At 36.6% G+C, this 13,523-nt stretch overlaps 1 protein-coding gene across 1 annotated transcript; it reads left to right on the top strand.

Moving 5' to 3' along the window:
* Nucleotides 1-1,421: 1,421 nt before the first annotated feature.
* On the top strand, nucleotides 1,422-11,655 carry LOC5573576 (zinc finger protein 652-A). Its single transcript, XM_001654659.2, has 3 exons — nucleotides 1,422-1,612; nucleotides 1,683-1,806; nucleotides 9,895-11,655. The coding sequence occupies exons 1-3, from the start codon at nucleotides 1,554-1,556 to the stop codon at nucleotides 11,137-11,139; spliced, it is 1,428 nt and encodes a 475-aa protein (XP_001654709.2). The 5' UTR covers nucleotides 1,422-1,553; the 3' UTR covers nucleotides 11,140-11,655.
* Nucleotides 11,656-13,523: the final 1,868 nt, after the last annotated feature.

Below are 13,523 nucleotides of genomic sequence, written 5' to 3'. Positions count from 1 at the left end.
GCCATTTTGGACACCCACCCACCCCCTCGTGACACTTTTTGTTTTGATACTCTACAATATTTGTATGAGCCGTAACAACGTCAACACTGACACCAAAGTTCCATTATATTTTATGTGCACCAAACAGATAAAACCACATCAGTCGCTTCAAACTGGATTTTATGTGCGGCAGTTGAAATTTTATAATGCCGATTGAATTTATGGCTTCGCACATCCCCATTAAACATTTGACAGTTCAACAGCAGACTTCTTCTTCTTCTTTCTGGCGTTACGTCCCCACTGGGACAGAGCCTGCTTCTCAGCTTAGTGTTCTTATGAGCACTTCCACAGTTTTTAACTGAGAGCTTACTATGCCAATGACCATTTTTGCATGTGTATATCGTGTGGCAGGTACGAAGATACTCTATGCCCTGGGAATTCGAGAAAATTTCCAACCCGAAAAGATCCTCGACCGGTGGGATTCGAACCCACGACCCTCAGCTTGGTCATGCTGAACAGCTGCGCGTTTACCGCTACGGCTATCTGGGCCCAGACTAAATAGGTTGAAAAATCGGTCAAATGTTGCACTGACGCTTATGGAAGTTTAACACAGCGATCATCTGACTAATCACCAGATTGAATCGGGTGACCGATGAAATCTGGTATTCAGAAGGTCAACGTTGTTGAATTTTACAGAAACAATCGACTGATCTACCTATTTAGTAGGATTACGTCGGCACACCCTATTAAATCGGATAATATTCGGTTCATCCCTGTGTTAAACTCCCATAAACGTCGGTGCAACAATCGACCGGAGCGAATCAAGAATAATGTTGCTTCTACATTCAATTAAAATACACTGTATTGTATCCAATACGTTTAATTGTACATTATTGGTTTATTCCATTCACTGAACGGTACGTTTTTATTCGGGTGGGTATCAGAAATGGCTATTTTCAGTGTTATGAAATTTGTGAATGAAGCCTCTAAGTGCCTATAAGACTGTAAACCATTTCACCGATTCGTTTAACTTTTAGTTAAAATTTGACAGCTCGATAGTTATTTCCCCTCCGTTTAGAAATAACCCTGTTCTGGAGCATGGTTAAACTTGACAGTTCGAAAGTTATTTTCTGCTCCCGTGAATTTGAGAATAACTAACCATCTGTCAACTTTGTTCTGAAATAACTACTCGACTGCCAATGCTCAAATGGGTCGACCGCGAAATTCAATTTAACCATTTGAGGGGAAAATAACTATCGAAATGTCAAATTTTAACTAATAGTTAAACGAATTGGTGAAACGGTTCAGAGCCTAAATTAAAATCTCAAAACAGAAAACATGAAGTTTTTCATTTAAAAACCTTTCAAAGTTACCCCATTTTACGGCAGCTATATGAGCAAGTCACCAAAATTCATTCGGTGGGTAGCAAATCCACAGGGCCAAGTTGCTGTCATCCGCAAGTTATCATAAAAGCATAAAAACATGGCGCTGGCAACATAGTTTACGTTTCAAAAAAAAAATTGTAGTTTTGCATGATTATAGTCCGAAATTAATACAAAATCCCGCGATTAAACATGAGTGAGGTATGCTGCCGGTGTAATTTACCAAAGGAACCCCATAAACACAACCAAGAGTAAGTTTATGCCGGTAAAATACAAACGTGAAATTGTTGCTCATTTGCGTGTGTGTTGAATTTTGTTTAGATCAGCATCTTTTCGCTACATTTGCCGCCTTTGCTTGATGCGGGCGGAAGACACGGAACCGATTTTCATCCACCCCGGGGACAGCTCTTTGGCCGAGAAGATATTTGCTTGCACCGGTGTTCAGGTTCGTATTAGCAATTAAATGTGTTGATATGCAGGTATATATTCATTTAAGTATCATTTGAAAAATTATTGAAAGAATTCGTCGAGGAATTTCTTGAAGAATTTATGGAGAGAACCCTGTAATATTTCTTGATAGTATTTTAAATGAAATCCCTGAAAAAAAAAAACACTAGGATAATTCCTGCAGCTGTTCTTGATAAATAGTTCTCCAATAAGTAATTTTCATTCTGTGACTTCCTTGACCCGATAAAAATGTTAAAGCTGGTTATCGTAAGATTAATAAATACAATTACAATTACAAATAGGGGAAGAAATTTAGCATCATAATTATCTGCATGCAACATAAGAAAAAGAGCCGAGGAATTTCTTGAAAAATTTATGGAGAGAACCCTGTATTAGTTCCTGATAGTATTTTAAATGAAATCCCTGAAAAAAAACACTAGGATAATTCCTGGAGCTGTTCTTGAGAAATAGAAGAAGAAATTTAGCATCATAATTATCTGCATGCAAGATAAGGAAAAAAGAGCCTTAAGAGACCATTTTGGTTAAAATAGAGACTTCATAGACCATTTATCAAAATGAGATACTTTTCACAGACTTGCATAAAAATAAAGACCAATTCTCTTGAAAGAAACCTGTTGATATGCAAATGAAACGTGTTGATATGCAGGTTTCTTTTAAGATAATTGGTCTTTATTTTTATGCAAGTCTGTGAAAAGTATCTCATATTGATAAATGGTCTATGAAGTCTCTATTTTAACCAAAATGGTCTCTTAAGGCTCTTTTTTCCTTATGTTGCATGCAGATAATTATGATGCTAAATTTCTTCTTCTATTTCTCAAGAACAGCTCCAGGAATTATCCTAGTGTTTTTTTCAGGGATTTCATTTAAAATACTATCAGGAACTAACACAGGGTTCTCTCCATAAATTTTTCAAGAAATTCCTCGACCAATTCTTTCAATAATTTTTCAAATGATAATTAAAGAAATTACACCAGAATTTGCTTAATGGAAATCCTCGAGCACTTCAATGTTACTACCTCCAATAATTTTCTCAGGGATTACTTTGAACAATTTTTCAATGACTATCCTAGGACTTCCTCCAGCTTTTTTTCACTAACTTTTCAACCGACTTCTTCCACAGATTTTTTTAAAAAAACCGCAAAGGTTCGTTCAAGATTTTTGTTTTTAAGAAACCCTATAAGAATTTATACGCCATTTCATCTACGGTATTCCAAAGAATTGCTCCAAATTGCTCGAGTGGTTATTGGAGTGAATCTATTAAGAACATTTGAAATAATTCCAAGAATTCGACGTGTGTTTCGTTATTGAGTTTCCCTAGATTGATGGAGTTCTTACAAACATTTTTCAATGAATTACTCAAATAATCTCCATTGAATATTCAAAAGTTCGCGCAAGGTTCCACACCAGTTAACACCACAACATTTTTTATTTTTTTTTTCAAGTAATCATTTCTACACATTTTTAAGGATTTCGTCCTATGTTTTCACAAAATCTTGCGGGATATTATCCAGAGACTGAATTGATTGATTTTTTTGTTTTCAATTTTGTTAGCAATAATCTAGAAAATCTTGTTAAATTCCTCAAGAATTAGTTCTTTTAGAAATCCTTATACATCAAGGGTAACTTAAGAACTTATACAAGTTTTAACAGAAGTTAGCCTAAAATTTGCTTTAGGAATACGTCAAGGTTTTTTGTTTTCCACCATTTTTCAGCTTTCTGTAAAATTTCATTCACATTTTCTTGGAGAAATGAAAATATGACATAAAAAACTCCAAAAGAAGTGCTGATTTTTTCTTTTAATTTTCTTAGAAATCTTTTGGAATTACCTATTGAAACACTTCCTAAAAAAATCTCAAGAGTAATCTCTGGAGTAATTCATGAAGGTATTCCTATAATTTTTTTTTTTTTGTTTTTTTTTATGGTCTTCAGTTGGAGCTGCCTGACAAGCTTAATTTGTCAAGGCTGAACCCTCGGTCTGGCTTTTGCCAAGTTTCCCATCTACCAGGACCAATACTCAGACGGAATAGGCTATGGTGCCCACATGAACACTAATTTTTTATTAGTATTGTGACGTAGTAGTTTTTTTTAAATACCCATTATTCCCTTGCTTCTGAGAAAAGGAAGCATTGTAAAAATCAGTAGCTCCATCAGAATTTGTTTGAAATAGTAGTGTTCGCGCTCATCTCAGACGCGGCATTGCTGGTTGCCGCTCAAGAAGCGTGTTGAGAGAGACGCTACCTATTGTGCCATTCATCGACGCAGTGGAATATTCCACTGCCAGTCAGCGTGCAGCTTCTTCAGTTCGCCGAGTAGGAACGCTGCCTCTCGGTGGCAATAAATCAGTAGCGTGTGAAAGTCGATCGTTTGATTCTTTGTCCGCCCATATCAGGACACAACGTAGGGAAAGACGTCCTGGCCGAAACAAGTAGTGTAGTAGTGTCATTACTAATACTGTCTAGTCGAAATGGTTTTGAATAATTTGTCATTTAAGTGCTATTCTGATTACTCCTGTCTTTTACGTAAGATTAGAGTCTTAAATGTCAATTGTCGTCAAGTCTTAACAAAATTAGGCTATTTAGTAGTACCATGAACCCACAGTTATGGATCAAATAGTGGGGAGTCCAACCTATAAAATTCAATAAAACGACATGGAAAATGTGAAATTGTAATTTAAAAGCACGAATTGAATCGGTTCGGTTAGTAAACTGTTTTGAGTGTAATATTTATTAAAGTTAAAGATTGTATCGGTTTCTGAAAACCATATTATGGATCAATTTTCATATTATGGATCAAATAGTGACATATTACGGATCAGTGCGCAAAATTAAGAGATTTTCAACTCAATGCATCTGTATTGCATGATTTGGCGAAAGTTAACAATGTGTCACATATTACTGCAAAAAATAGCAGTGTAGAGCTGGAAACAAGGTTTAAATGCCCTTTTTTTGTGATACTGCATTGTAGTAACTGATATAAGAACTGTTTTCGCTCCACGCCAAGTTTTCAACCCATTTTTGTCTGCTAAAAATACAATTTACAAACCTTGATGTTCTATTAGTTTTATCCTTAGTGCTATTGCCTGAAAATGTCGAATCCAATGCTTAAAATGGCAGAAATTCACATTCTTTGGAAGTGATCCATAACCGCAGTAAACAATCATTTCCTGGCCCATATTATGGATCACTAGTTAGAACTGCTAATATTCAGTATTTACAATAAACAATTAAGGAAAATGTTTTCCAAAGATGAATTCATACTAAATCGAAGCGAACGAGCATTTTTTCTGCTATAATATTTGACTTTTAGCTCCTGTGGGAGCTTATGAATGCTGACGGCACTTCTTATAGAAAACGACCATATAATGATAGTTGTGTGGTACCAACTAAATATTTGTCAAATACACCGTTATTTAGCGGTTGAATGTTGTGCTTAACATTAAAAATGATAGAAGACAAATAGTATAACATGGGAAAATATGTTTTACGTCAACGTTTATGTTTTGAGCGAGTTATCCGATGATGAACGCCAAAGTGATCCGTCACTGTGGGTGATCCGTAACTGTGTGGGCATGGTAGTTCTAGTTAATTTCGTTTTTTGTTGTTAAAAGTATTTATTGGTCATTACGTTCATATATCCTTAAAGAAAAAAAGTTACTTTCCTTGTCTGTTCAACAATTTCTCGAAACTAGCAAATGTATCCTAATGATCGATCTCAGCGCATACTCTCCATAGTCGTTATTATAGTGAATATTTAAGAGTAAAGTTACCTTAGGCTTTTATTACAGTCTCCTACAAGATTCACTTTTCGGTGACAAATGCAATGCTTCACAACGCCTACTTTCAACTTGTAAATTTTGCGAAAATGAAGCTGGAATTACATTATTTATACCATTGTTACAAAAGAGGTATTTCTTATTATGGCAATGTAAAAATCATATTAAAATAAGATTGTCGCCACTTATTTCTACTCAGTGAATCTACTAGACATTTTCTTTTTCCTTTTCCAATATTCCCTACGTCGTATATGATAACGATGTGTCTAGCTAGCTAATAGTAAGAGTGGCTACGGATCATTCTGGTTAGCAAAAGGCAAACTGATCGTCACCAATAGTATTAATGTCCACTTCGAATAGATTAATTATTTGAAATGGACATCAATTCTATCAATGACGCAGAATGTCCGTTGGATCGGCTTTAAGCAAAAAATGCCAAAATGTTATACCACCACTACAGGTTACGCCTTTGGTTTCCATCATATGGGCTAATGGATTATGCCCTCCCATCGCGACAAGGTCGCACAACCAAGGAGAGGGTTCTTGATGGTATTCCTAGATAAATTTTTAATTAAAATCCCAAATAAATTCCGAAGGACAATTTTGTAGTAAATCCTGAAAAATCCTTCGAGACATCTGGAGTAGTTGCTAGTTGAATATTCCAACATGTTTTAAAGGGAGTCTTTGAGGGTGTTCTAGAAAAACCGATGGAAGAATCACCAGTATAAATTTTGGAGGACTAAGAGATTTCTTGAAAAAATATCAGAAATAATATATGAAGGAATTCCTGTTGGAATATTGGAAAATATTTGATTTCAGAGAAAACGATTTTGTTACAGTAATCTGGAATTTAAACAATTTTAAGTTAAAAATTTCGTAACAATTATGATTAACCCTCTCTTTCCGACGACTTCAATCGACTATTTCTTTACGAAAAAAGCATTTTTATTAAAGCATGCCTTGAGTAAATATGGTTGCAAATAGGCTAAATTATTCAAAACCAATCCAATACAAATTACTTGTTTTTCAATAGAAAAATGATTGGTCATCAATAATTTTACTATTAAAACAATTAATTGAGTGTTGGGTCAATCTGATGTGCATAGAATCATATTGCATTGTATTTATCTGATTTAGTTTTAGTGGAGCTCTGGAGCTACCATGGGAAAGAGTGGGTTAATTTCCAAATATGTTCATATGTTTAAATCTCGTTTTTTTTTTAAATAGCCTCATCTCCGAATAGTAAACGAACTAACATTATCGATTCATCGTACTCCGCAGGCAAAATTGTACACGTTTTACGCTGTCTTCACTCGGTTGCTACTTTTAGAACGTTTAATTTCCGGATTTACTTAACGACTTAAGTCAGATTTCTAACTTGCGCAACCTAACCACTACTTTCAACATATATATTTTTGTTATATGAAGAGACAAAGTGACAAGTTAACTACGAATCAAAGCAAAATACTACTTGAGTCGATTTTACACTGGTACAAACATGTCGTAAGTAATTGTATAAAACGGTGTATCATTTCGTCATGTCATGTCAATATATGTGAAACATAATTAAAACTCCCTAGTTTTTGAGCGCGTGAAAAATTTAAGCGGATTCAAAGGGAAAAGGATTCATTTTAAAACTGTTTTAGAAAACAGATTGTGTATCTTCTTAATTAAGGTGAAGGTGAATCGAAGCCAAACTTCAAATTTTCAAGAGCACAAACCTGGACAACCGAACACCAGTTTGAGCTGAAAACTTAATCGATTGGTTACCACCAGCTAGTGACCAATCGATTAAGTTTTCAGCTTAAACGGGTGATTGGTTCTCTAGATTTGTGCTCTTGAAAATTTGAGGTTTGGCTTCTTTTCATTTTCACCCTAATTTTCCCAAAACCGTATGAAGGTTACGTACGTCGATTTGAAAAAGTAATCGAGAAGTTCTTCTTCTTTCTGGCGTTACGTCCCAACTGGGACAGAGCCTGCTTCTCAGCTTAGTGTTATGAGTTATGAGCACTTCCACAGTTATTAACTGAGAGCTTTCTATGCCAATTGACCATTTTTGCATGTGTATATCGTGTGGCAGAGAACATTTTCGAAAATTCCTGGGAGACTGATTTGGAAGAAGTGAGAACTATTATTGAAAAATTCAAAAATATGAAAGCTATCATCGCCACGATGGAATTTTCTGCATCCTCATCAAGAAACTTCCAGAAAGTAGCTTATCATTTTTACTTGATATATTTAACAAATGTTTTCGATTAGCATATTTTCCTGACAAATGGAAAAATGCTAAGGTTGTACCAATTTTAAAACCAGACAAAAATCCTGCAGAAGCTTCTAGCTATCGTCCAATCAGATTGCTTTCCTCCATCAGTAGACTTTTTGAAAGGTCATTTTGAACAGAATGATGGTCCACATAAACGAAAATTCAATTTTTGCCAATGAACAGTTCGGACTCCGCCATGGACATTCGACCACTCATCAACTTTTACGTGTAACAAATTTCATCCGTTCCAACAAATCTGAAGGCTATTCTACTGGTCTTGCTCTTCTAGACATAGGAAAAGCATTCGACACTATTTGGCATGAAGACTTGATTGTTAAAATAAAAAAAAACATTAATTTTCCAACATACATTGTTAGAATAATTCAAAGTTATCTGTCAAATCGTACACTTCAGGTTAATTATCAGAACTCCAGATCTGAAAGACTTCCTGTAAGAGCTGGTGTTCCTCAAGGCAGTATTTTGGGACCAATATTATAATAATCAGGGTGGCCACCAAAACGGGAAAAACGGGAAAAGCGGGAAAATGTCGGGAATTTGAATCCACCGGGAAAAAGACGGGAAAAAACCGGGAATCTGAGAAGATCATCGGGAAAATCGTTTTAAACGAACATATTCAGCTGTTATCTCTATAAAATAAGTTGCAGAAAGTAGTTATGTTTAATGATATTTTTGATCTTTTCTCTAACTTTTTTATTCGAGTTTCGAAATAATGTCCAATTCCTTATCGCAGATTGGTTTAGCACTCTTCTGTAGTTGCTAAATATATGTACCACAACGAATTTTGAAAACATACTTATTTTTAAAAGGTTTCAATTTGTCACTAGTTGTTTAAAAAAACAAAGTTTTGAATAAGGGCTCATTTACGATTTTCATAACGCTCAGCTGTTATAGCTCATATAAAATGTGTAGAATATCCATACAAAAAAATTTACAAGAATGTGGGTGGGTGGGTGCCAAAAATGATAATTTTCGGTGTTATTAAAATTGTGAATGAGCCCTAAGTAAGTGCTTCTACATGTGTGGCCTTGTTTAATCCCCACTGAACCTATTTACTTTAGAGAACTCTTCCTTTCTAGTAAAACAAATTCAAAGGATTAAGAAATGAAATACTTTAAATTACGGTAAAGAAATACTTGGGCATCTTGATGATTTACTTAGGCATCTGGGGCTTTTGTTTGCCAAATTATCTGAAACTCAGCAGTAAGATGCACTTAAGATGATTATAAACCAAAGCCAAACCTCGAATTCTCTAGAGCACGAGTCTAGAGAACCAAACAGCGCTCTGAGCTGAAATTTTGATCGTTTGATTATCATCAGAATGTAACCAATCTTTCGAATTTCAACGCGAACGGTTGTCAGGTTCTCTAGATCTTAGAACTTGAACTTAAAAATTCGAAGTTTGTCTTCGTTTTAAAATCACTTTAAGGGACATCTTGTTGATAAATATGGTTTTAGTAGCATTCCAATTAATCCCCTGTCGTGCCAAGAATAGGATCCGTTTTATTAGTGCAATTCTTCTTCTTCTTCTTTCTGGCGTTACGTCCCCACTGGGACAGAGCCTGCTTCTCAGCTTAGTGTTCTTATGAGCACTTCCACAGTTATTAACTGAGAGCTTACTTTGCCAATGCTCATTTTTTGCATACGTATATCGTGTGGCAGGTACGATGATACTCTATGCCCTGGGAAGTCGAGAACATTTCCAACCCGAAAAGATCCTCGACCGGTGGGATTCGAACCCACGACCCTCAGCTTGGTCTTGCTGAATAGCTGCGCGTTTACCGCTACGGCTATCTGGGCCTCCGGTCGGATTCTGTACGGAATCCTTATATTAAACTTATGAGAGTATTTTCTTCTCGGGTATGACGTCTTTAAAGTTCCCTTTTTAGACACTTGCTCGCTACAAGCGCTGCTGACCTAACTTTATCGACTCAAGACATATCGCGATAATTCAAATCAAGTTCACTGTAAAATTATCTAATTGTTCTTTACAAAATTCTGTTTATTTTTAGATAAGCGAGAATGTTACTGTTGGTCCTACTTCAATTTGCATGAATTGCAAGACATCCGTGTACAAAAGCTATCAGTTTCTGGAGCTGTGCCAACGAAATAATAAAATAATCCAAAATTTATTGGCCAGTCAAGAAAAGCCTCCTGCGCAAAGTTCCACATCTACCGGTGGGCAGCTAAAGATTGTGATACGAACCAAAAGCACCAGTCAAATCTCTCCAGTTTCTCGTAAGCGAAGCAATTCGCGACGAAAATCTACTCAGAGTAGATTGGAAGAGTCCACAAGTGCGAGTGAAATTTCCTGGAGTGATAGCGATGAAGAAAAGGATGACGATGGCGAAGATGATGAGGACGAGGTCCTCCCGATTCGACAGCTGGCATACGAAACCGATACTCCCCTGGAAGAGTCTCCTAAAAGGCGTAGGATGAGTTCGCCCAAAGAAAATCGAGTTCCTTCTCTAGTGATACCTCGGGCACGGTTAAATGGAGGAAATACCCGGATGAGTGGGTCTACCGAGAGCTCGATTAGTCGAAGTTCTTGCGCATCCATATTAGAACCACTGAAGAACGATGATCTCTTTAAATGTGAGTTTTGTAACAATTCCTTTCCATACCAAATACAAATCCAGCAACACATGGACTTATACCACTCGGACAGAAAGCATGAACTGTCGTGTAGATTCTGCTCCAAGATTTACCTTACAACCGCCGCTCTGCGAAAGCATAATGAAGAGAAGCATGCAGCGAAGGTGATTGAATGCAAGTTATGCCAACGTTTCTTCACCAGTCCATCAGGTCTTCACCAACACTATCGATCTATTGTCCACCGGGCAGCAACTGGAGAAGCAGTTTATCCCAGGAGGCGAAACTCTTGTGTGAGTTATGGTTACACTAGTCCTGCCCGCCGAAATTCGGTCAATTCCGATTATGGAAGCGAATATCCATCTGGCGGAAATTCCTGTCGAAAGGATTCCCGCAACGCTTCGGCAGATGACTATAATCCCTACGATAACTCGTATTACGACGAGATCGCCAGGTACAAGTGCGACTATTGTGATCAAAGCTTCGATGATCGGGATACGCTTGGCCAACACATTGCCGTCCGGCCGTGTCGTGTTGAGCTGGAACCTCTCGATCTAGATCTGCTGCTGGAAAGAATGGATCTAGACGAGCTGCTGATGCCCTTGAACCCCGTTCCCGACGTGACGATCATCGAGCCGCCCATTGAAATAGTTGACCTGACTTAGCGTCCCGCCATTTGGAACAGGTTTGAGAATCGGACTGACAATAGGGCAAACAAGATGAAAAATTTACTGTTTCATGTACAAAAACTTACGGCTAAGAGAGATGCATGTTGAATCTATATTTTATAAGTGCAAACGGCAGGCATGTCATTACTATTAGTAAATCGACCATAAGATAGGTTTTGAACTTTATTCGCAATATTATTTTCAGTATTTGTTCTAGAACATCTCCGCGCCGTTTTTATTTGCATATGAGAGTCAATTTCTTTAAATTTATTTTAACCGTGACATGCTCTATTACTGTTACCCTTGATTGAAACCTTGAGAAAAAAATAATTAGCTGTGATTTATATCTTCGTTGAGCTAATAACTAATAATATCTCTAAACATTTATTTGTCATATTCATAAATCATAAGAACCAAATGCTGGGACGTGATGGTTAATGCTTACACGGAGAAAACGGAAAACACATATTTGAGTATTTTTCAACTTACTTTTGAGTTATTTTTCTCTCCCTATTTCATTCGCTCCTTCTATTGTTGTCAGAAAACAACCCAAAAACCGGACCTTTGTGCGTTACCTCAAATTTGAGTAAGTGGCATAGTACTGGAAGTTGAGTTATCTGATCTGCCGGTTGAGTGAAAAGAACATAGCCAGTAGGTATTTTTTCGCATGGCGGTAAATCAAAACAACTTCTACCCCATTAACTCAAAATTAGGTTAACGCACGAACCCCTCGAATTGAGTGGAATGAACTTACTTTTGAGTACTTCATTTTCTCCGTGTACGTAAAACTGCACGGGAAAAAACTGTGGTAAAAATAACTATTTTAGCTGACTACGCCCATTCTTAAAACTACCATGGAAATTCAGACCAATATACTATGTTTACGGTACACCCCACCGCATTACTGGTACATTTGACAGAAATAATTTACAACAATCTGATTTCAACTACAGACATGGTAAAATCAAACGCATTTCTGGTCTGCTGAAAATTGCCGGTGCGAGCGCTTAAGTTAACCCCCTAGAATGGTAGTTTTTACCGCACAATTTTTTTGCGTGTGGGGATGTTACGATACCATCAATATATCGATATTTTTACATGGAAGTAGTATCAACCAAACATCGAACCAAAAGTACCGATACCTACTTGAATCATATGAGTATTTTCTTCTATAGAGAGAACGATTGAACGATAACGATTTCTATAATCATGTTGTATCGCATTGTTCATTCATTCATAAAATAAAAATACATTTAAGGTGATTATAAAGCAAATCCAAACTTTGAATTTTCAAGTGCACAAGACTGGAGAATCTGACAACAGATCGCATGGAAAATCAAATCAATTTGCTTGCTTGCTGGTGGTGACCAATGGGATACATTTTCAATAGGAAGCGCTGTTTGGTTCTCAAGACTTGTGCTCTTGAAAATTTGAGGTGTGGCTTCGTTCTATAATCATCTTAAACCAAAATTTAAAGCTTATTCGTTGCCTTCCACGAAGTCGTCGATCTATACTGGCTGAAAGCTGAATATAATTTTCACTATTATTTCTACTGACATTCGCACCTAATGACCAGCCCACTGACGTCTGCCGTATTTCATACGCGTTATAATGTTTGTTCCTTTATACATTTGATATAACTAGTGATTCATAGGCATGCGCCACATATCCTTTTCTAGTTTCCCATCGTGTATTGTCCGCTGCAAACGCATTAGAGATCTGCTTCGCAAATCTCACGCTTGATGCAAAATCAACTCAATCAACTCAAACCGTAAAAAGTGATTCAGTCCCAAAACCCGGCAAAAACTCGTGAAATCCGTATGTTGTTGTTTACGTTAGAAAGGATTACTGTAATTTTACCAGACTAACAAGAAATTATTGCCGTGTGTGAGTAAACTGTGGAAATACGAGACACTGAGTTAAAAAGGTGAGCCAACTCATTCATGATTTTTTGACTGCTGAGTTGCGTGATTGACAACTCACGCATGAAAAATCTCAAGCGTGAGTTGTGAGTAATTGAGTTTTTCACAACACTGTTTTAATGTCAATGCTTCGTACGCTTCGTACCATTAGAGAGCTACCGGAATATCAACGTTTTATATCAAATAAAAATAAAACTACAAATGCACGATATGAAGTGCCAAACGGAATAAGGGCATGTCACGGAAAATTCCACACCAAGATTTATTTCAAATTAACAATAATTAACGTTTTGAATGACGTTTTTGACGTGATGTGATTGATAGGTGTTCATGTTATGTTCGATAAATCCATTTGTAGACTGGGTGACCTACCAACATAAATATGATAATATTTTTTTAGAGATACGATAAAGTGTCCTAATTCGTCCGTAATACGATACAAATGGAAAGAAAGCGAAG

The sequence above is a fragment of the Aedes aegypti genome, chromosome 3 (assembly GCF_002204515.2).
Source record: "Aedes aegypti strain LVP_AGWG chromosome 3, AaegL5.0 Primary Assembly, whole genome shotgun sequence".
NCBI classification, from domain to species: domain Eukaryota; kingdom Metazoa; phylum Arthropoda; class Insecta; order Diptera; family Culicidae; genus Aedes; species Aedes aegypti.
The sequence above is the reverse complement of the archived record's forward strand: the minus strand, read 5'-3'. Positions and strand labels throughout refer to the sequence as shown.

Bases quoted from the DNA above. Each gene is read 5' to 3' on its own strand.
- LOC5573576 (XM_001654659.2), top strand. From the start codon at position 1,554: ATGAGTGAGGTATGCTGCCGGTGTAATTTACCAAAGGAACCCCATAAA. The intron at 1,613-1,682 runs GTAAGTTTATGC...AATTTTGTTTAG, and splicing joins CCCCATAAACACAACCAAGA to ATCAGCATCTTTTCGCTACA. The intron at 1,807-9,894 runs GTTCGTATTAGC...GTTTATTTTTAG, and splicing joins TTGCTTGCACCGGTGTTCAG to ATAAGCGAGAATGTTACTGT.